The sequence below is a fragment of the Telmatherina bonti genome, assembly GCF_933228915.1.
Source record: "Telmatherina bonti genome assembly, chromosome: 17".
Classification (NCBI taxonomy): domain Eukaryota; kingdom Metazoa; phylum Chordata; class Actinopteri; order Atheriniformes; family Telmatherinidae; genus Telmatherina; species Telmatherina bonti.
Genome location: NC_136615.1, coordinates 11,030,446 through 11,051,288, shown reverse-complemented (window position 1 = coordinate 11,051,288; position 20,843 = coordinate 11,030,446). Strand labels below are relative to the sequence as shown.

General features: G+C 38.5%; 1 protein-coding gene across 1 annotated transcript; it reads right to left on the bottom strand.

Moving 5' to 3' along the window:
- Positions 1–5,935: 5,935 nt before the first annotated feature.
- Positions 5,936–13,944, bottom strand: LOC306768735 (GRAM domain-containing protein 2B-like). Its single transcript, XM_079257154.1, has 14 exons — positions 13,813–13,944; positions 13,131–13,256; positions 12,134–12,221; positions 11,969–12,038; positions 11,785–11,888; positions 11,606–11,701; positions 11,457–11,528; positions 10,236–10,316; positions 9,971–10,082; positions 9,771–9,887; positions 9,522–9,612; positions 9,270–9,374; positions 9,103–9,187; positions 5,936–6,729 (listed from the first exon to the last, which is right to left on the bottom strand). The coding sequence occupies exons 1-14, from the start codon at positions 13,896–13,898 to the stop codon at positions 6,691–6,693; spliced, it is 1,272 nt and encodes a 423-aa protein (XP_079113280.1). The 5' UTR covers positions 13,899–13,944; the 3' UTR covers positions 5,936–6,690.
- Positions 13,945–20,843: the final 6,899 nt, after the last annotated feature.

Sequence of the window (20,843 nt, the reverse complement as noted above, 5' to 3'; positions counted from 1 at the left end):
AGTCTAATGTACCTTCACACACATATATATGTTTATTTCACGTGCATGTCTGCCAGTAAATAAAGCAGCTTATCTCATTGCCATCTCTAATTATTTTTTCTTTCATGCGTTTTCTGCAGCGCCCTCTGGTGGGTGGATGCCAGCACCTGCAGTTTGTTTACATAGCAAACTATTTGCTCACTAAGCAAAACTTAAGTATTGTCACTTTGCACGTTATTGGCTACAATTATGTAAAATTATAACTTTGTAGATACAATAATGATTCTCTAATTTATTAAATATCTGTATATGTCAAACCTACAAAGCTGTACATATATTTGCCATAAGTATGGTGTATTTGTGGACAATAAGTGTTCAAAGAGCTTCATCATTTTTATTCTAGTAGATTCCCAATGAAACCATACAAATAAACAAAAAAATATAAGTATATCACACTAAAAACATTTATGAGTCAACGGTTCAGATGTCTTTAAGATGTTAACCTTGAATATTTGATATTTACATGACAAAATCTTAGAGCAATTAGAAAAAGTAAAGGAATTTCAAAAACAGCGGAAGCAGGATCAGTCTATGAAGGGATAGAAAATGTAGATTGTTGTCTTATATTTTCTTTAAACCCAAAATATCCCCCTCACATGGTTTCAGAACAGTGAAAAACAGAACAAAAATGTTCTTTTTACAGGTAAAGAAGACAAACAAAGGTAGCAGTTTAGAGGTTCTGGCTCTAGGCCAGTTAATAATCCAGTGCTGGTGGGCCTTTAGATGCCTCTCCATGATGGGTCTAACATCTCATCCTCCTGTTATGACAAACAGGCGAGATGGTTCATGTGTGTCAGAGCATCACAGGCCAGCTGAGAGACTCACACCCTTTGTTTACATTTCTGCTCAGCATTCGTGTCTCCATACACTTGGAGCAAACTGGTGGTGATCTCCTACACACACACACACACACACACAGACACACACACACACACACACACACACGCTCTGCTCAGCCTACCCAGTAACGGTGCTGACAAATCGCACATCCATTGTCTCTGCTCTCTCCCTTTTCCTTCCTCGTCTCTGTTGCTAAGCTATCAGCATCCTTTAGTCAGTAGTGGTACCCAGCACGCCGCCACGCCCCTTTCAAACCCGAAACAGACCATTTACAGGAGAAGCAAATGCTGTTGCAATCGCCGGAGTTTGCACTTACCAGTGTTTTAGTCTAAACTGTCATCGCGTGCAGATGCTGTGGAATCACCTTTCCTGCCCGCAGGTTGACGCTCGTGCGCGGTGCCGATATTATATGTGGTTCTGCAGCCGGCTGGAGGTGATTTCTTCAAACTTAGCCACATAATACTGATGTGGTCCCCAAACGCGATGGGTGTTATTGTCCAATATCGCCATTGCACTTTCAGACTGGGCGTTACGTCATGCAATGGGCTGAACGCGGGTTGACAGGCAGAGGAGCTGTGGAGGCGCGCGAGGTATTGGTCCAGAACCCGGAGGAGGCGGGCTGCTGAGCTGGAGGAGCCAGTAAACATCCACATCACTGATTTCATCCATGCATGACATGCGTCTCTGCTTTTAATGCCTGGAACGTTTGCGCCTGTCTGCGCGTGTATTATCCATCATCTTGTTCAATAAGATTTATGGGTGTTTTGGACGTGAAGATGCAGGTTCTTCACTCTAAAGTACCAGGTGGTAAAAGTACTCCAAACTTCAAATAGTCACAAATAAAATCCACGAAAACCCCAAAGAGGAATGTGTTTGTTTTACTTTCTTCTTGGACTCCATGAGGGACGTCTTAGCTTTCAACCCAGCACATGTTCTTCTCTAAAATACTAAAAATAAATATACTTAGGCACTAATTACACAGACATATGACCATGTTGCATATAAGTGGAAGAACTGTGTATTGTGGAAGACCATTTATATATTTATTTTTATGTATTTGTGCTAAAAGATATGTGTGCCTATGCAGGTATAAAACATGTAGCCTATATGACTACGTACATATAGATGTAATTGTTTTGTCTCTGTGAGCGTTTGTGGGTGTGCAGACAGGGGCGGGAAAATCAAATAAAAAAAAATCAAATGTCAGGATTGTTGCTTTACAATTTTAAAATTGATTTTGTGTGTGTGTGTGTGTGTGTGTGTGTGTGTGTGTGTGTGTGTGTGTGTGTGTGTGTGTGTGTGTGTGTTTAAATAATCCATTATAAAAAAAATTTTTGTCATGTTTTATTGTTTTTATTGATCTTTTTACTTGTCTTCATGGGCATTATAGCAGCAGAATTATGGTCTGGCTACTGTTGTTTCCTAATTGAAATCAATAATAAAAAAAATTTAAAAAAGAGTAAAAAAAAAAAAAAGGTTTTGCACATTTTTTAAAAATTTATTTATTTATTTATTTTATTTTTTATTTTTTTGCTTTTAATCTACAACTGTCAGCAGTATCGAAGAATTGTGAGAATCGCATTTTAAATCGAATCGGCACCCAAAAAATTGGAATTGAACCAAATGCATATCGTCACAGCCCTAATATATATATATATATATATATATATATATATATATATATATATATATATATATATCTATATATATATAGGGCAGTTGGCTGTTCATCTATCAAGCTCAGGTTCTCTACCAGAGTCCTGGGAGTATAAGGGTCTTACACCTTAGCTGTTCCTAGGACTGTGCATTTCTGAATGGAGATGTCTGATGTTTCACCAGGTATCTGTTGTAGCCACTTCTCCAGTGTGGGGGACACAGCCCCCACAGCTCCGATCACTATGGGTACTACTATTGCTTTCACCTTTCAGGCCTTCTCCATTTCTTCCTTGAGGCCTTGGTACTTCTCCAGTTTCTCATGCTTCTTTTTCCTGATGTTTCCATCATTGGGGATGGATACACTGATCAATACGGCTTTCCTCTGCTGCTTATCCATGATCACTATGTCCGGTTAGTTGGCCGCCACCATTTTATCTGTCTGGATCTGGAAGTTTCAGAGGATCTTAGCCTTCTCATTTTCCTCCACCTTGGGGGGAGTTTCCTACTGGGACTCTTCAGTCCATATTCTACACAGATGTTCCAGTACTCTATGCTAGCTACTTGGTTATGGCGCTCCATGTGTTCTTTGCCTGCCAGTATCTTGCACCCTGCTGTGAGGTGCTGGATTGTTTCAGGGGCTCCTTTGCATAGTCTGCACCTGGGATCCTGCCTGGTCTGGTGGATCTGGGCCTCGATCGCTATGGTGCTCAGGGCCTGCTCCTGTGCTACCATGATTAGTGCCTCTGTGCTGTCCTTCAGTCCAGCCCTCTCCAGATATTGATAAGACTTGTTTATATCAGCCTCTTCGGTGATCTGCCTGTGGTACATCCCATGTAGGGGCTTTTCCTCCCATGATGGTTCTTCCATCTCGTATTCCTTTAGACTCCATTGTCTGAGACATTCACAAAGTGCTTCATCCTTTGCCCGGATCTTGTTCTTGCCATTGAGCTGACTTCTAGGTACTTGCCTCACTAGTTGCAGGTATTTAGCTGTGGCAGCTTTCCTTGTGGCTTCTCTATGGTTGTCATTCGCCTGTGGTATGCCCAGGTACTTGTAGCTTTCCTCCACATCTGTTATCCTGCCCTCTGGGAGTGCAATGCCCTCCATATGGATTACCTTCCCTCTCTTTGTTATCATCCGCCCACATTTCTCCAGTCCGAATGACGTTCCGATGTCCTTGGTGTAGATCCTGATGGTGTGGATCAGTGAGTAGATGTTCCGCTCACTCTTAGCATACAGCTTGATGTCATCCATGTACAGGAGGTGGCCGATGGTGACTCCATTCCTGAGTCTGTATCCATAGCCAGTCTTGTTGATTAGTTGGCTGAGGGGGTTCAGGCCTATACAGAACAGCAGCGGGTACAGGGCATCTCCTTGATATAAGCCACATTTGATGGAGACTTGTGCAATTGGCTTGAAGTTGGCTTCCAGGGGGGTAAGCCACAGTCTAATTTAGTTTGCAACAAAGGTCGTTATGTTGCCGTTGATCTTGCACAGCTTCAGACATTCGGACTATAATAATTGCTACTTTTTTAACCTGTTGATCAAATTGTATTATTTTGTCTGAAATAAAGAAATATCTATCTATCGTGTGGCACTGAGTTGTAGGCTTTCCGGTAGTCAATCCAGGTGATACACAGGTTTGTCTGTCTGGTTTTGCAGTCTCAGGCAACTGTTCTGTCAACCAGCAGCTGGTGTTTGGCTCCTCTGGTTCCTTTGCCAATGTCTTTCTGTGTCCCTGCCATCAATCTATGTGCCCACTTACCTTAGCCGCTATGATGCCTGACAGGAGCTTCCATGTTGTGGAGAGGCAGGTTATTGGCTGGTAGTCGGATGGGACAGATCCCTTGAGGAGTACTTTCAGTATCAGGACTGTTTGTCCCTGAGTCATTCATGGATGAGACTCACCCTGAATGTTACATTGATTGATTGAAGTGTCATGCACTTGCGTGTCCTGCCCACTAGGCTGACATGACAGTACCGATGAGCAACATGCAAAATATAAACTAATCGCAAAAGCAGTTGTACTGAAAAAAATAATAATTTTGGATCTGGGTACAGAGTCCTTTGTCTAGGTTTTTCATGGATCCAGAAATCTCACTAAACTATACATTTCATTTTCAAACAACTCAACATCTCCCCATCAGCCATCCAGAACAAATCAGGTATTTACATTGAATTTTCTCAAACAGTACAATTCTGACACAATAAAGGACAATAAAACAAAAAATGCTATTTATCCTCTACAACCCTGAAGTTACACAAAACAATCTGTCTTCTTCTGGAACGCTTTTACTATGTCCCACTTCCACCTGAAAAGGCAGCACACCTGCTCTAAGCTCAGTACAGACAGACCTGTGTCCTCTTCTTGTATCACTTCTATCATAGGGTTCTGTAAAAAAAATACAATTTTTGTTTTATCTCATTGCCATCTCTAATTATTTTTATGTAATACGCCACCTGTACTTTTATATAATGTTTTGCATAATGTTATAATGTTTTATATAATGATATGTATTTTCAAGTATATTATTTTTAAGGTTTATTTGCAATGTAATATAAACTTTACTATTGAACAACTAACATAGTTTGTACTATATTGCAGAAAATGCTGATCACAAAAAAATATTCAAATTAAGATCCAGAATTAAACACCTGAATGAAACCATTTACTACACTGTTAAAATACTCCAGTGTCACAGAAATTTTGCACTAAAACCTTTTTTCTATTTCTATTCTAAAATGGCTATTTTAGAATAAATGAGTATTTGCTTCTCTTTAACTTTACAACATTTCAGAGGGAATTATGACATATTTTACTGCATAGTGCTTTTATAAACATGAAAATATATAACTCTACACATTTGAGCAAATGATCAAAATTACAAAACATAAAATATTACTCCAAGTCGAGCATTTAAATAATACATTATTTAAGTTAGGAAAATGTACTCAACAGTATAAAAAAAAAAACACTATTTAATAAAAAAAATAGTTTTAATTTGTATTTTTGCTAATCTGCTGAACAAAGGTAGAAATTTTACTTTTATTAAAATGTAAAGTTGTTTAACATTGCTTTGCGTACTTTCTGAGTTTTCTGATTATGCAGCCAATGTTTTCAGTTGTAATGAAGCAGAGTGAAGTAAACTGGGTTCTGCCACAACTGCCAGCAGGCATTCAACCACATAATCCTGTTATCATGTTACACCGCAGCTGTTTGCATTCATTTGACTGTGGGCTGCAGGTGTGTCACCTGACTGTGCGATCAGCCTTTTGCAAGCTGGCGTCTCCCAATCGTAGTGTTGAAACAAAGTCCAGCAGATACAGAGTGAAAGTGTTTATTTCAGGGCTGTGATACAATCACTGCAAGAGTTAAAGGCACAAACAGTTTGTGGTTTCAATATAAACTGAACAGTTTCCAGAAATGACCAACTAGTCTTCCAAACCACAACACTCACGTTACAGCTTCATGCCAGGCCGTTTCAATCATTGCAAAAGTCATAAACATTATTTTATGATTAAAAATTGTGTCTTTCAATAATTCGTGTTAAGCATTTCAGTAAAACATTTACAGTAAATATACACATTAAGCCAGTTGATCTTATAAGTTATTTGGAAATGTTTTCACTGGACAAACTGCACCCTTTTATTTACAACTGCACAGTCATTTTCCATTTATAGAGACCTCAATACTGAGCAAACATCCCCAGATGAGTGATTTATTCACTTTACAGAAATATAATTTATTGGCTTTGAAAACAACAAAACCTGAACAGAAATGTTTGACCTCTTAAAAAGTGTTTGAAAACACTGATATTGGACCTTTGAACCTTTAGTGGAGGAAAAAAAAAAAGAAGCTAGAAGCTCTTAGATAAAAACGCCATTCTTGCTTCCCTAACACTACCATACAGCTTCAGCACAGCTTGGTTTAAAATAAGGGATAAAAAAAAAAGTCCTGAGTGAACAGCAGAAAGAGGCTATTATTGCACTACAAACTTGCACACAGCTTTCTAGGCAAAGCTTTCTGTATTTGCTGTCCATGTTTTGGCAGCAGAGCTACCAAATGTGCTCACTGCTGCTCCGAGGAGCTCAAACAGCATCTCTAATTAACAGCAAAGCTTCCTTCTGGACTGACAAACACAAAACAGTCTTCTTTTAGGTCTCGTCCAGGATCTTCTGCAGGTTTCGTTGAATCTATGACGGGGAAATATAGAATTAACAGAATTGTACTCATACTTATCTATCAGTTATAAGCTCTAAATGACTTCAAATACTTCAGTGATGAACAATTTTCATAAAGCTGGATGAGAGGAATAATTATCCTCCATCGTTTCTATTTTATGAACTAACACAGTTAGCGTAGTTTAGCTTAGCTTAATTTAGCTTAGCTTAAATAGTGGAAACAAGTGGAAAATGCTCGCCTGACCAAACCAACAGAGTCCCTTTGTGTTGAAATGAAAAGAGTCCTTTAATTTCCTTTAACAGATGCAGTGTCCTCAGGCATGGATGGAAAATAATAGTGGAGAGGAATCGCACACAAAGGGCGTAGTTCGAGCCGACTTAACAAAGATACACAGCACTAAACAAACATGAACCACACAGGCCACGGTGCTAATTAAACAACAGCAAATGGCCCGTTTGGGGTAAAAAGCCACAGTAAAATTCAGTTAGCATAACAAAACCTGGATTTTTTTGCCATTAAAAAAATATAAATTAGAATCTCAGTGCTCAAAGTTTAATTTTCTCTGAAAAAATGCCATTTTAGCCTCTCTCCTTCAAACTGACTTCCAACTGGAGTTTTCTGTGACTCACAATGACATCCTACCAAACATTTTAGCATATTAAAATGGATGGCCAGCAGCCAGGATATCCCAGGCCAGAGGGGGATAACTGTGATTGAATTGCTGTTATAATTTCATACAAATTAAAATCCTAAATGGCTGTCTTTGTTTTATTTGTCACGAATATGCCTCTACATCAAAGCAGGTGGCTCCAGCCTGGTCCACGCTCTAAAGTAAGTCTTGAAATGCCACTATTGAGAAAACTCTTCACATTCATTGTAAAAAAAACATTTGTGGTTGGGCCCAAACTGGCACAAAGTCACATGGAGTTCAGAACGGCTTAAAATGCAGTAGCGTTCACTCAGCTGGGGACTCTTAACTGAATGTGTGTGGATCAAATGGTGAATGTGGAAACCATGTTAACTCTAGCAGAATGCAAATCTAATCCTTACCAGCAGTTTCCACAAAATTTGAGCATTTATGTCTTTTGACACGTATGGGAAAAGGATACATCATGAGTCTTAAATTATACATTCAGACTCACGTCTTGGTATTTTAAGGGGCTTCAAGGAGTACTTGCCTCTATTTATGTATCTTTACAGCTTTTTTTCTTCTTGTATAAAAATAGATTGTTGTCAATAAGCTGATAGTCTCTTTTTCTTTCTCAGCTGGTCTCCCTGGCTCAAGGGCCATTTATGCTCCCTTGCATAGATAAATGGGGACGTTGGTTTCAAACGTCATACATCGCCGCCATCATACATCTTTTACACGTTGCTCTGGTGAAGTCAGTTCATCCACTAGTTGGCAGTTCGAAGTTTAGAGTTCACTTCCATGTTTCTGTAAGTGAACTCTAAGCTGGAAGTGGAAATGCACCGCTATAAAGTTGTTTACAACTGTCCAAAGTTTTTCTTTTTTGTTTTTTTTTTTACAGTTTTTCTGAACTTTTTCTGCTTCTTCTCGGTGATTTCTGCACTGTCAGCTATACAACTCAACACTCCCATTGCGTTACCTGGTGGTATTGGTCAGGTTTTCTGCATCAAGTGACAGATAGCTAAAACTCTTTTAGAACACATCAAATTACATCCATAACCAATGGAGGATACAAAGGAAACTGTCCGTCTGTCTGCGTATTCAATTGAATTCAATTCAGCTTTATTTGTATAGCACCACTTCACAACAATGTCACCTTGGGGCATTTTACAGACACATTAGTTTGAGGCTATTTATAATAAATAGCCTAGTTAAGGAAAAGCAACAGATTGCATCGGATCATGCACGAGGAGACAGTGTCGAGCATGAATGGGCCTTTAGAGTTATTGTTGACCACTCTGTTCTGACCTCAGCTAATGTTTTTCCTCCCTGTTAAAAGGCAGTTTTTCCTCTCTACTGTCACCCGCTGCTCCATGCATGCTAACAGCAGAGGGCTTTTAAAAGTTTTGATGCAGTTAGTGACTTTTCTTGACAGGGTAATTATAACTAAATTAGCTCATATGAATGAACATGGTTATCATAATTTGAACTGATGTGGATCTTAAGATGGATTTATATTGATTATATTAAATAAAAGACAAGTTTTGAAGAAATACATTGGTTTTTCCTTAACTAGGCTAATATTTTCTGTGATCTGGCTTTTACAAACACTATTATTATAAACTAGACCACTATAGATTTGTTTTATTTGCATCACTATGACTTGGCAGGTTTTGGTTATGTCTGTCAAGCTATACAAATTAAGCTGAATTGATCTGAACAACAGTTGGTTTGTGTGTGCCGTAAACAAACAAACCTTCTCTAGCTTGAACAAGTTGGTTGAGAGTTCTCCATAGATCTCAGCATTCACGTCATCCTGCAACCTTTGGCTCACACTATTTCTGCAAAAGGATTTAAACTGAATAATCGTGCAAATAAAAAGTAAAAAAAATGGATATGTAGCGTTTAAATCTCTGTTCTTACTCATTGCGAATATGTTCTCCCATCGACAACATGGAGTTCAAACGATGTTCAAGAGCCACGATCTTAAAAGCCATGTAACAGGAGGATAAGACAAGAATGCTAGCTCTGTGAAGACAAACACACCAACACATGGATTTTAAAATCTTCACCACATAGAAAAATGGCTGACACGCCCAGACAATGCAAATAAATGTTTCAGAAGCAGCAATTATCTTAGTATTTTTGTGCTTCACATGATCACAGGTTACTCACAGAAATAAATAGATGAAGAGTATGATGTGTAGGGACTTTGGCTGTGAGGATTTGACTTTCGAGGAGGGTCCACGAGTCAGGTTGACCGAACCTATGAATACAAAAGAAAGACGAGGCAAAAGAGTTACAATAAACACGAGAGCTAAAAGCAACACTTCAAATATTGTAGTTTACATAGCTTAGCTCTTCTACTATTGAACAATCCTTCTTAAGCTTCTTTTTATTCATACTAATTCAGTGTTGAAGTACCGTTCTTGAGGGTGGCTCCGTGTTTTTGGCTCGGACTCTGAAGGTGAATGTCTGCATGGACTGAAACTTCTCTGCTCTTCACCGCACTTAGAAATGAGCCTTGTAGGCCTGTGAAATCTTTGCAAATAAACAGAGAGAAGCTGTGATACAAAGGTGTGACAAGTTCATAGTCTTTTTGAATCATAAAATGGAACACACACCACGTATTTTGTCATAATCTGGAGTCTGGGACCCAGAACTGCTACTCTCCATCATGTCCTGCCGTCTCTGCTGCACAACTCCATCGAGGTCAGAGAAATCTCCAGAAAAGTCCTGCAGTGCATGTGGACAAAATAATACCACATACTGACTGGGTGTTGCATTACATACCAACAAAGAACTTCTATAGATCTTGTACAACAATAAAAAAATGTATAATAAATACATCCTGTCCAAAACAAATAGACGGACAGACCCCTGACTGACCAGAGGAAGCGATGACGGGCAACTAGCTCTGAAGCTGTTTTCACAGGAGGAAGTAACAGGACTGCAGCAAGTCTTATCCACCTGCAATGACCACATCCACACTTTAGTTTTTAAATAAAGACAAGAAAATGTTTGTCTGTTTCAGCTAAAAAAAATATGTAAATGTTTAAACGTTAACCCTCACGTTTGGTCACTCTGGAGAGATAAACAAGATATAAACAGAAAAACTAAACTTATAGGATCCCGTTCGGTTGTTATGGCTAACTGTTGCAAACAGTTTTAAGATATGCAGCAGATCCAAAGCTACATTAGTTCAGTTAGATGCATTTTGCCAATTATGTTAATAAGAGACTTACTTTGATCGTTTTTAAAGGAAGATAACATTTGTTTGTTTGATTTCAGTCTTCACCAGCAGGATATGCCTTCCCCTTTAGCTTGTTACAATCATGATTTTTTTTTTTTTTTGTTTGTTTGTTTGTTTTTCATTTTCTAGTATTAAACATGTCAAATACACTGAATTTGAAAGAAATAGTTATCATGGAAGACATATAAACCCCTATACAGCTAATCTTCAACCTACATTTACTAGCTACTGTTTGCTATCTAGCATACAGAATACATGAATACTAAATGAGGCGATTCATGAAGGTGATTATGCTAGTGAACCGTTAAAATCCCATAGGACTATGTTTCTTGGGCATGAAGATTTTACTTTTTAGCGTATCAAAATGAGTCACCCTCATGTTTTGTTTTTATCAGTTCCAGAGGACAAAGACCTTTTAGAAGCTAAATGCTACATGCTAACTGTTAGCTAGTTAGTTGCCCCTTCTGTCTCATGCAGTTACTCTCTGAGAACTTTGTCATTTTTCTTAAGTATTGGTAATTATTATCATATAATCTTTTTATTTAGAAAGGCTCTTAACCAAAAACAAAAACAAAAAAACCCCACAAAATTGTATGCTTACAATGTTAAGTTGAATTTGTACATTAATCAAAGCTGCATTAAGCGTTCCTTATGATCTCCTTAAGCATACACTACACCGATCAAAAGTTTAGGACACATTTTCCCATTAAATTCAATGGGAAAACGTGTCCATACTTTTGAATAGTACTTTATTCTTTCCATCAATTATGAAAAGATATAAAGTAATGTCTCAATTGATATCCACAGTGCAATAATTAGGCAAAATGCAAACCTTAAAAAAAGGGGAAAAGATTTACCTCCAAATGAAAGCAGATAGATTTCAGAAGTTTGAAGGTGGTGTTTCGAGAGAGGAACGAAACAAACACGTGCTGCAAAAGGGACATTTAGAGTCACTTTCCTGCTCAGAGCATAACGACAACGCTGATTGTTTCGACAGATTCCTCACCTGATCATTTGTAGTTTCGATAACAAGAGCGTTTGGCACTAATAATGCAGTTTTTGTTTTTTTGATAAATTTCACCGACATCACTGGGATTGAAATCTGAAAATAAGAAAATAATCTTAACATGCAACTAATCACAGACAGTGTATTTAAAGGTATGTCTTACTTTAACAGCAGCAAACCTTGGTGTCCCTGCCAAAGACTTTGGAGTGAAAGCAGATCCAGTTGTCAGAGACAAATAATTTTCCCTGATATAAAATGTCTTTCTGCAGGGCGCAGGTGTAACCTGATGACAAACGCACATATTTACTTCAATAGAATAAACAGTTTGAAATATATTTCCTGTTGATGTGTCAGGAGACTTACTCTGTTTGAGTAACTCATCTCTGCTGACTTCCTTGAATAACTTGTGGTAGTGCGTGTTTCTCTTGGATAACTGAAAAGAACATTTCTTCATTCAGAAACTGCGAAAATGTGTCAATGTTTTGGGTGCAATTTGTTGAAATTTGTTAGATTAAAACCTATCAGTACATGCTTGGGCTGCGATTTCTTCCGGTCAAACTTTGTTTCAAAGTCACTGAGACTCAGCATCGGTGAAAGCTGCTCCGCAGGTTTCAATCTGTCAAATAAAAGGTCAGTGTTTATGGTTATGTATCCTAGTAACACTTGAGGAGGACAGACAAGAGACAGAAGCTGCAGCAGGAGGCCTATGATTAAAGCACAATAACTGTGACATCATAATATCAGTCAAAAGGAATTGTCCTTCATTTTGCTTTGCTGAAAAACAGCTGTTACATAAATGCTGCTTACACAGCAACGATGAAATCTGTAAACAGCACTTTGGTTATGCAGGAGTAAGACGGGTGTTATGTTGCAGTAGTAGTAGTATGTAGTTATGTAGGTGTAGTAGGTTGACAGTTAAGCCAATATGGCTGATTTCAGTCAATTTAAGCGAATTATACAATTAAATATTAAGAAAGATATTTTCTGTGTAGTTGAATCTTAGGTTTAGCTTTCCATAATCCACTAAAGATTAACAAATATAGTCATGTGTGATGCAAAGAACACATTTTTGGTGTTACACCAAGTTATAGTGTAACTATTCAGCTATTCATTAGAAATGCAACAAACTTTGATTATTCATTTGAACTGTGAAAAACTCAAGGATATTCAATTTACAGTCAACAATACAGGGAAAAACAATGCAACAGAGAGAGAGAGAGAGAGAGAGAGAGAGAGAGAGAGAGAGAGAGAGAGAGAGAGAGAGAGCAAAGGGAACGCTTACACAAAATGCTGCACATTTTCCTAACTATGTAAGTCTATAAGTCAAATTAGCTTTTATAAGAGGGTTTGTGGTTTTAATTAGAGGTTTGTTAGTAACAACTACATCTTTTCAGAAGTGGTTATTTAATTATCAGAGAATGACAAACAATAAGCACTTAATAACGGCCTTACAAATACATCATAGTGCATCTTCACCACAAAATAATATATAATGTCACATATGATAGAAAGCAATACTGTTCACCTCATGCCAGCTGGTTTCTTCTTGCTCTCTGAGAGGTCTGACTCTATGTCTAGCTGAAGCCGGAGGTCTGCAGGTGCCCGTCCACGCCTTCTTGGTCTCCTCTCAGCTCCATTGTCCACCTCAGACCTGGACACAGGAAACAAAGTGGTAGGATGTCAAAGGTGTGACAAGGTGTTAAATTACGCTTTGCATGTAGGCTTTACACCTTCCATCACACAGAACACTGAATGTATACTTGGTTTTTGGTCACTGGCCTCTTTGCTGCACTGTTTTTAAAAGTCCTTTCAATAGGTCATTTAACATCTGGTCAAGGGGCAACTGATAAAAGGCTTTTTGGTCAGATGTTGATTCATGTGCGTAAATTGGGCTCTAGAGGGCAGCCTTAAAAACTACAGATTACTCTTAAAGTAATGCACAAAGTAGCCAAAGCTCGCTATCAACTATCCTAAAAGGTTTTACGAGAAGTTTGGTCATCTATAATTTCCAAATGCAAATGGACCCTGTCTGACCCGTGCCACGTCCGCGCCACATTCATCTATTTAGAGTAGCCGCAGCCCATAGATTCAAATACATCACATGAAGCAGGATGTACATGCAAATATCCACCATCCATCATGTCTGAGGAGTCTTCACAATGCAAAAACGCGGCCTTCCGCTCAGCCTGCATCTCATTCACACTCACGTCGAGCTTTTCCCCCGAGAGTCCTTGCAGGGAAGTTGCTCCGGAGTGGATAACGGGGTCAGAGGTGCGACCGCCTGCTCGCTCATCAGAACCAAACTCCGTTTTATATCTCGCTTGCATCCGCCATCGGTCAAGTCCTTTAGTCCTCATAGAGCAGAGGAGCTTCAGGAAGTCTTGGAAGTTTTTTTTTTTCTTTGTATGTGTGTGGGACGATCGCTCGATGGCCCGAGAATCAACACAGAGGAGGAGCCGGGAAAGGGGAGGAGGCAGCTGGCCGGGAAGGGAAGGAAGGAGCAGATTCCTGCAGGAGCTGGCGGAGGCATGAAGGAGCAAGCAGGCAACTCTTTATAAAAGTCAAACAGGCACTAATGTCAGGATTATTGGTTGAAATCGTAGAGGGAGTTTAAGGTGACTGGAAGAAGAACTAAAACTCCATACCATAAGTTGTGCAAGTGGGAAACTGTTGCGCTCGTTTTTTTTGTTTTTTGTTTTTTTTAACGCAGTATTTGCGTGAAACATCCAGCAGGGGGCAGCAGAGTTTTACTGATGGGATATCAGGGGTTTCCATTAATAAATCAGAGTGAAATATTGACATAATAAGACCATTATTTGTTTAATGTGATCATTTTACTTCCTAATCAAGATTTCACTCCTAAAAATACATGTGTGGTTCATTAAAACTGTAGACTTTAACACAAGTCTGACTTTATTTTGATTGTCTTTTAGTTGATTGAACTACTTCTAATTGTACTATTAACCATTTAATCGTCCTCTTGTGTGTTATTTATTGTTTTTAGTTCTAACCCCACAATGTGGCACTTTCAACACTGTTGTTTTTAGAGTATGTTATAAATAAAATTGCATTGCATTGCAAAACATGACTTTTCACTGCAGAAACAATGCTGCATGCTTTGTTTGCTTGTTGAAGTTATGATAAAAATTTTAAATAAAAGCAGCAAAAGATAATAACAAGGCACACATTTTTTTGCAACTATAGTAAAGTAAGCTGAAATAATAGTTGGGATTATTTATCTGAACAGGAACTGGTTAGAATCAGCACATCTACTGATCAATTTGGAGACTGAACAATACATCAATAGTTATTACACAATGATAAAATGCAAACAAAGTTCATTTTAGCAAAAGTGCTTTAGTGTTTTCACCTCTGATGAAATGAGGGACGTGCACTATCAAAAGAAGACGCAATAATATTTTACTTTCTAGATATGCAGGCATAATCAGTCGATTCAGTAAAGTCTGTCCTACAACATACATGAAGTCAGAATTATGTCAACAACTGCACTTGCTGGAGATAAAACCATGCATGAACCATAGTAAATCATTATCTGAATTTGTGTTGTCTGGAGCCAAATGAAACGCAGTAAAGTCATTTTGCATGAGAAAATGTTTTGCTATGTTTTGTTGCTTTAAAGTGCTTTAAAAATAAACTTGAAGTTGGAAAGTCTAGCTTGATAATAATGCGTTACGAGACATATAGCTAACATCAAGCTACTTACTGCAAATTGTCTTAACCTCATGGAGCGTGTCATATTTTGCACATACAGCTTCTGAAGCATTCGGCATCACTTCATCGTGAATATTTTTATTTAAATCCTGTTGAATACAAACTGATATTGGTCTTCTGCGCCCTCATCAATACCAGAAACTAGAACATAAAACTATGATCATTTTGAAACATAACCTGGTAATAAAAAGTAAAAATCCCCCCAAAATCAGATTTTTTTGTAATGTTTTTAAAGGGCATGAGAAAGACCTAATTTTCAAAAAATGTTATTTTTATTACTGTCTTTTCATGTGCTTGATCTTAAAGGCTTAATCCTGTTTACACATATCTCACCTATATTTAGCAATTTAGCCTCTGAAAATGCTCAGATTACTAGAAGCTAAAATAACCCTCAGTGGGTTGGTTGCTTGTGTCCAAGCGATCACTTCTTAGGTCTTTTGTGTTTGTTCATGTTACTGGGTGACTCTTCACAGTCTAAATGTTGGTTAAAGATGCTGAATTTATGCAAACTGAAGTGTGCAGGTGCCAGGCTGTGATTGCTGCAACCTCCAGCAGCTCGCTGGGGATTGGCTCACCTATAAAGATCTGAAACAGAAGAAGCACTTAACTCTCTCTCCTCTCACTTAGATAAGTAAAGTACACTTGAAACACTCTGAAAATTAATAAATTGGTACGCTGAAATTTATCCCAGTGAGATGTTATTTTCCTTTCTCTCCTTTTTTTTTTGTAAGACTGAGAAGGTAAGTCATTGTATTTTCACTCATTTAGTTTGGTATAATTTACCTCCCATTCTGCTTAGACCAAGAATACTTCTGCTTTGTAATTGCACATTTGTTTAGACAGCAGGTTCTATTTTGAACAGAATTATTCACACACTTGCTTGTGTACAAAAATTTCATTGTGGTGTCTGTTGGATGTAAAAAATTTTTTGTTTATAAATGGAAAGGTTATTGTTTGCAACACATACGTACACAAAAAAGCAAGGGCTTGATGATTTAACTGAAGCAGCTTTAGAGGTCTTCCAGTGGTAAATCATGCATCTTTTTAATCATCTTCTCATCAATAGGATTAATTCTTTCAGAACCAGACGGTACCAAACAGATTCTAGTCACCAGACTTTCATTGTCAGCTGAGAGGAGCGTTTCAGCCTCTTTATGAATAACTATTTAACTTTTCTGTGACAGTTTCAGATCAAGACACAAAAACACAGCGTTTTTGGTTGGTTTGTCCAATAAACCTTTTTTTTTATAATGACTTACAAAGCGTTACAACAAACGGAAAAGCTTGTTCCGTTGAGGGTTGCTGCTTTTGGCAAACTGGTCTGCAGTTCAAGTGGTTTTAAATTAACATGGTGACTATAGAGGATGTTAATATTTGGTTAATTCTTAGATCATAGCAGAGTAAAAAAAAAAAAAGACAATAGCTTGTCATAGATGATATTAAAGTCCCCTAAAACATGCATGTAATGACTTGTCCTTGAAACTTTTGATGCATGCAGACCACTCAAAGCGCTTTACATTACTTGTCACATTCACGCCTTCACACACACACTCATACAACACACTCATACCCCGATAGGCACATCGGGGGGCACCTTGGGGTTCAGTGTCTTGCCCCAGGACACTTCGGCATTTAGTCAGGGGAAGCCTGGAATCGCCCTCCCAACTTTCCGGTTGAAGGACGACTGCTCTTCCTCCTGAGGTACAGCCGCCCACATCCAGTCTTGATCCTCTAGTAGCTACTTGCAAATAGCAGATTTGAACATAGTATTATTTTTCTGAGGACTTGCACAAACATGGCTTCAAACAAATGCAAAATATGTGATTCAGTCATGATCATCTCAGGTACACATAATTAAAAGCAAGTCTAGTTTTAGCCTTAGATATTTTTTAGTTTTTTTGGCCATTGCCCATTTTTATGTCACCTTGAACTGCATTTTACCTTCTGTAATCTGTTATGTCCTTGTGAATAAAGGTGCATGTTACATCTTCATGTTTCTGTAGCTGCTTGAAACCTGAGGTTGATGGATCATAATGGTTTTCACCTTGTGCCTTGGACCCTTATTTGCCCCAATAAAACCTGTAAAAAGGTTAAGAGCTACAAGCTCAGATGTGCAATTCATTATTCAGCAACACATTTCTTGTTTCTTCATTTTCCATCCGCTGACTCCAGGAGTCGCCGTTGCAGCATTTAATGACAACATCCGCTCCAAAGCAGAGGACTTGTCAGGGTTTGTTAAGAATCTGGGAGACAATGGCACCGACTGCAACGCAATGCAAGTTAGCAGCCAGTAAGGCAGCCATTAATCACGGCTGACAGGGAACTCAGGGTTAAAGGTGGGAAAGCTGCCAGAGACTCTGGGAGTGATTTGATAACTTAGGAGAGCTGGAGACACTGCGATTGAGTGTGTCCAGTTAGTGAGATCGGGTCAGATTCGCTATCATGTAAAAACAGACTTTTCAATCATTATGTTTTACTGACGCCTGATAATGTTGCAATACAGGCTTAGAGGCACAACAAACAAACAAGCCTTTATTTAGCCTGAGACTGATGTTAATCTGAATCAAATCAGGCTCAAACTCACTTTTTGTGCATTTATAGAGAATGTGGACAAAGTTATACAATATCACTAATGATAATGGTTTAATTACTACATTGACTACAGTAATTAGTAATTCAATAAAAAAAAAAAAAAGAAAATTGTGATTATTAGTTTTGTGGTAAATGCAATTCACATAAAAGTAAAATGCTAATTCCAAAAAGCTCTTACTACTAAAAACCCTTTATAATTATCCTTGAATAAGGACCATTTTAGCTACTTTAAACACAACATTCAACCTCTAAGTGTTGACATCCATTAGATGGAAATAAAACAGAAGGAATACATCATAGTTAAATTGATCTCTATTTCTCTGCAGGTCATTTTTAATGTTGGAAGATACTGTAACAGCTCACTGTGCCTCAAATGGCAGCTATAAGTCCACTGAAAAAAATGAAAGGACTGCCTAGTAATAACAGCACAGTATAACTGGTCACAAATCATAGAAACTGTGCATATACTACACTATATTTTGATGATTTTCAGCATCAAAACATGAACAAAGTGAGCTATTCCAGGGGCAGGACTGTCATGCTTGATGCACAAATGCTGTCAAGGTGGATTTGTCGAGGTTTTCTGGAATTATATGTCCTTCAAAAAAGTATGAGGGCGCTACAAGTTTTAGTAACCACAGTTACTGTAATTATGACAAATATTCAATTTAAACAGGATTTGGGTAAAAGACCTTTGTTTTACCTAACAAAAGTGACCATAGTACAGTGGAACCAGCTTTATACTATCCAATTCAGAGAAACACAAAGTTTTATCTAGTCTTTTTTTTTATTAAGTGATTTTAATATTTTATGTGTTACAATAACATTTTAGCACATAACAACCAAAATTTTAAGCAAAAGATAGAATAGCCTATATAATCAGCTTTATTATGGAACATTTTTGTTTGTTTTTTTTCTTACTCAGCTTTATTTTTGGAAAAATAGTTTTAAAAAAAGATCATGTTTTGTGTGCAGATTCTCATTTTCATACATCAAAAACAAGCTAAGCATATAGCCATAATAGTCACATTAACCAGAAATAAACCAGTAATATAGCAGAATTAAATTCAATGAGGTATTAAATTACCCAGATATTAAAGCTGTCAAGCTGAACCAGGTGCACACACGAGGACTTTCGCTTGGAAAACACCAAGTCAGTAGTTCCCCCTACTAACCAGTCTTTATGCTAAGCTAGGCTAAGCTAATCTGGCTAATGCTATCCTTTGCTCTTTCTTAAACTTGAAAAAGTATAGATGTAATGTGAAGATATAATATTTTCTTAAAGAGCTTTTTCCTTTCCTTTACTCATGAATTAAAATCCAGTAAAACAGGCTGAAAATGAGATGAAATGAATCCAGAATACAAGAATGTGAAGAGTGAGATTTTTTTGCAGCCTTTTCCTTTTGAGAAACATCTCCCTCTGTCAGCAGAGGCCCTTTCAATGCCTGTCATATATTCCACCGCAGAAAGACAGAGAACAAGGAAGGCATAGAGAAAGGCGGCTGCTGTGTGAAGGAGTGTGTGCAAAAATGGTACTCGTGACGGGGGAAGATTGAAGTCCTGTTAAGTGCTCTGCTTGAAAGCATGTCTGGCCTCATTAGCTGTCAGTTGTAACAATACTGAACTGGCAGTGAAGACAGGTTGGAGTCTAGTGGTCATAAATCACTCCTCGACAGCTGCCTGACAAGCTGGGAACCAGTACGCAGGCACAGGCGCCCTCTCAGCCACAACACTGCACAGGCACAGTAATCTAAGAAATCATCACTCTCGCCCTGAAATTACATAGAGCCTGCAAAGCTGGTATGCAGTGTTTTGTAAAAGGAAAATTGCTCTAATTTCATGTCTTCTTGGACAGATGTACACGCACCCGGCTCTTGCGTCTGTCAGTCCTTGCTGCGTCCATTAGCCAAATGAGCAGTGGCTACAGTGACTTCTGTAGGGTAAGGGGGGGGTTAAGAGCAAGGCCTGCAGGTCATTAATCATGGCCCTTGACATGCAGAGCAGGAGGCCAAGGCTCCCCTATGCATACAGCTGCTGGGCCACACTCAAAGCACAGGCGATGTGTTGACCCTCGGACACCCCTTACTCCCAGCGCCTATGGCTCTCATCTGTCCAAGTCCCTCACTGTTTGTGTCAGTCATTTGTGCTGTCAGACACCAGCTCCCCCAACCCCCCCCCCAACCAACCCGTAACACCGCTCAAGCATTTTCCTCTAAATGCTTGAAACGGTCTGCTCACAGGTTTGCATTTTATCCAGATCAGATTGGTCTGACATTTGGAACAATAGTCCTCTAGAAAACTGTGGAGCTGTTTGGTCAGGCTCCTGCTGTGGTTAATTTAATGCTTCAATAACTATCAGTGGAATTTCCACAACTTTTCCTATAAACTCGCAGGCCCAAGAAGATCAATTTAAACAATAAACCAATCATGACAGAACATGGAATGGAGCAAAATTATGCAGTTTGAAATGTTTATCTATGTACTTTCATGCACATTTGCTAGTTTGAGAATTGCTACATCTAACTTTTTCCACCAAAGAGGTTGGCGGCTTAGGGCACATTCAAATCGGGATAGTCCAAGCAACTTGATTTGACTGGGCAGGAAATTCCAAAGTTTTCTGCACCCATCTTTGGTTTGGTTTGCTTTAACGCTGCGCTTAAGTCATGATGACCAAACCACCTGGACAATATCATGCAGTTACAACAACTGCTCACTAGGACTAATATTCCCTGAAGCAACCAGTGACCCAACAGAAAGAATCAGAAAATTAAGCTCATTAATCAACTGAGACCAAAACTAGCTGGTTTAATGCAGCAATAAGGCTGTTTGGTATTGGGATTTCTCATTTTATTTTGCTGTTCAAACCTACGGAAGTTTTTCTCGTAATCTGTTCCGTATGAGCATCAGGTGAGAC

Excerpts from the sequence above, each read along its gene's own strand:
- LOC306768735 (XM_079257154.1), bottom strand. The coding sequence starts at position 13,898 with ATGAGCGAGCAGGCGGTCGCACCTCTGACCCCGTTATCCACTCCGGAG. Across the intron at positions 12,222-13,130 it reads AAGAAACCAGCTGGCATGAG|ATTGAAACCTGCGGAGCAGC; the intron begins GTGAACAGTATT and ends TTTATTTGACAG. Across the intron at positions 9,613-9,770 it reads CGGAGCCACCCTCAAGAACG|GTTCGGTCAACCTGACTCGT; the intron begins GTACTTCAACAC and ends TTGTATTCATAG.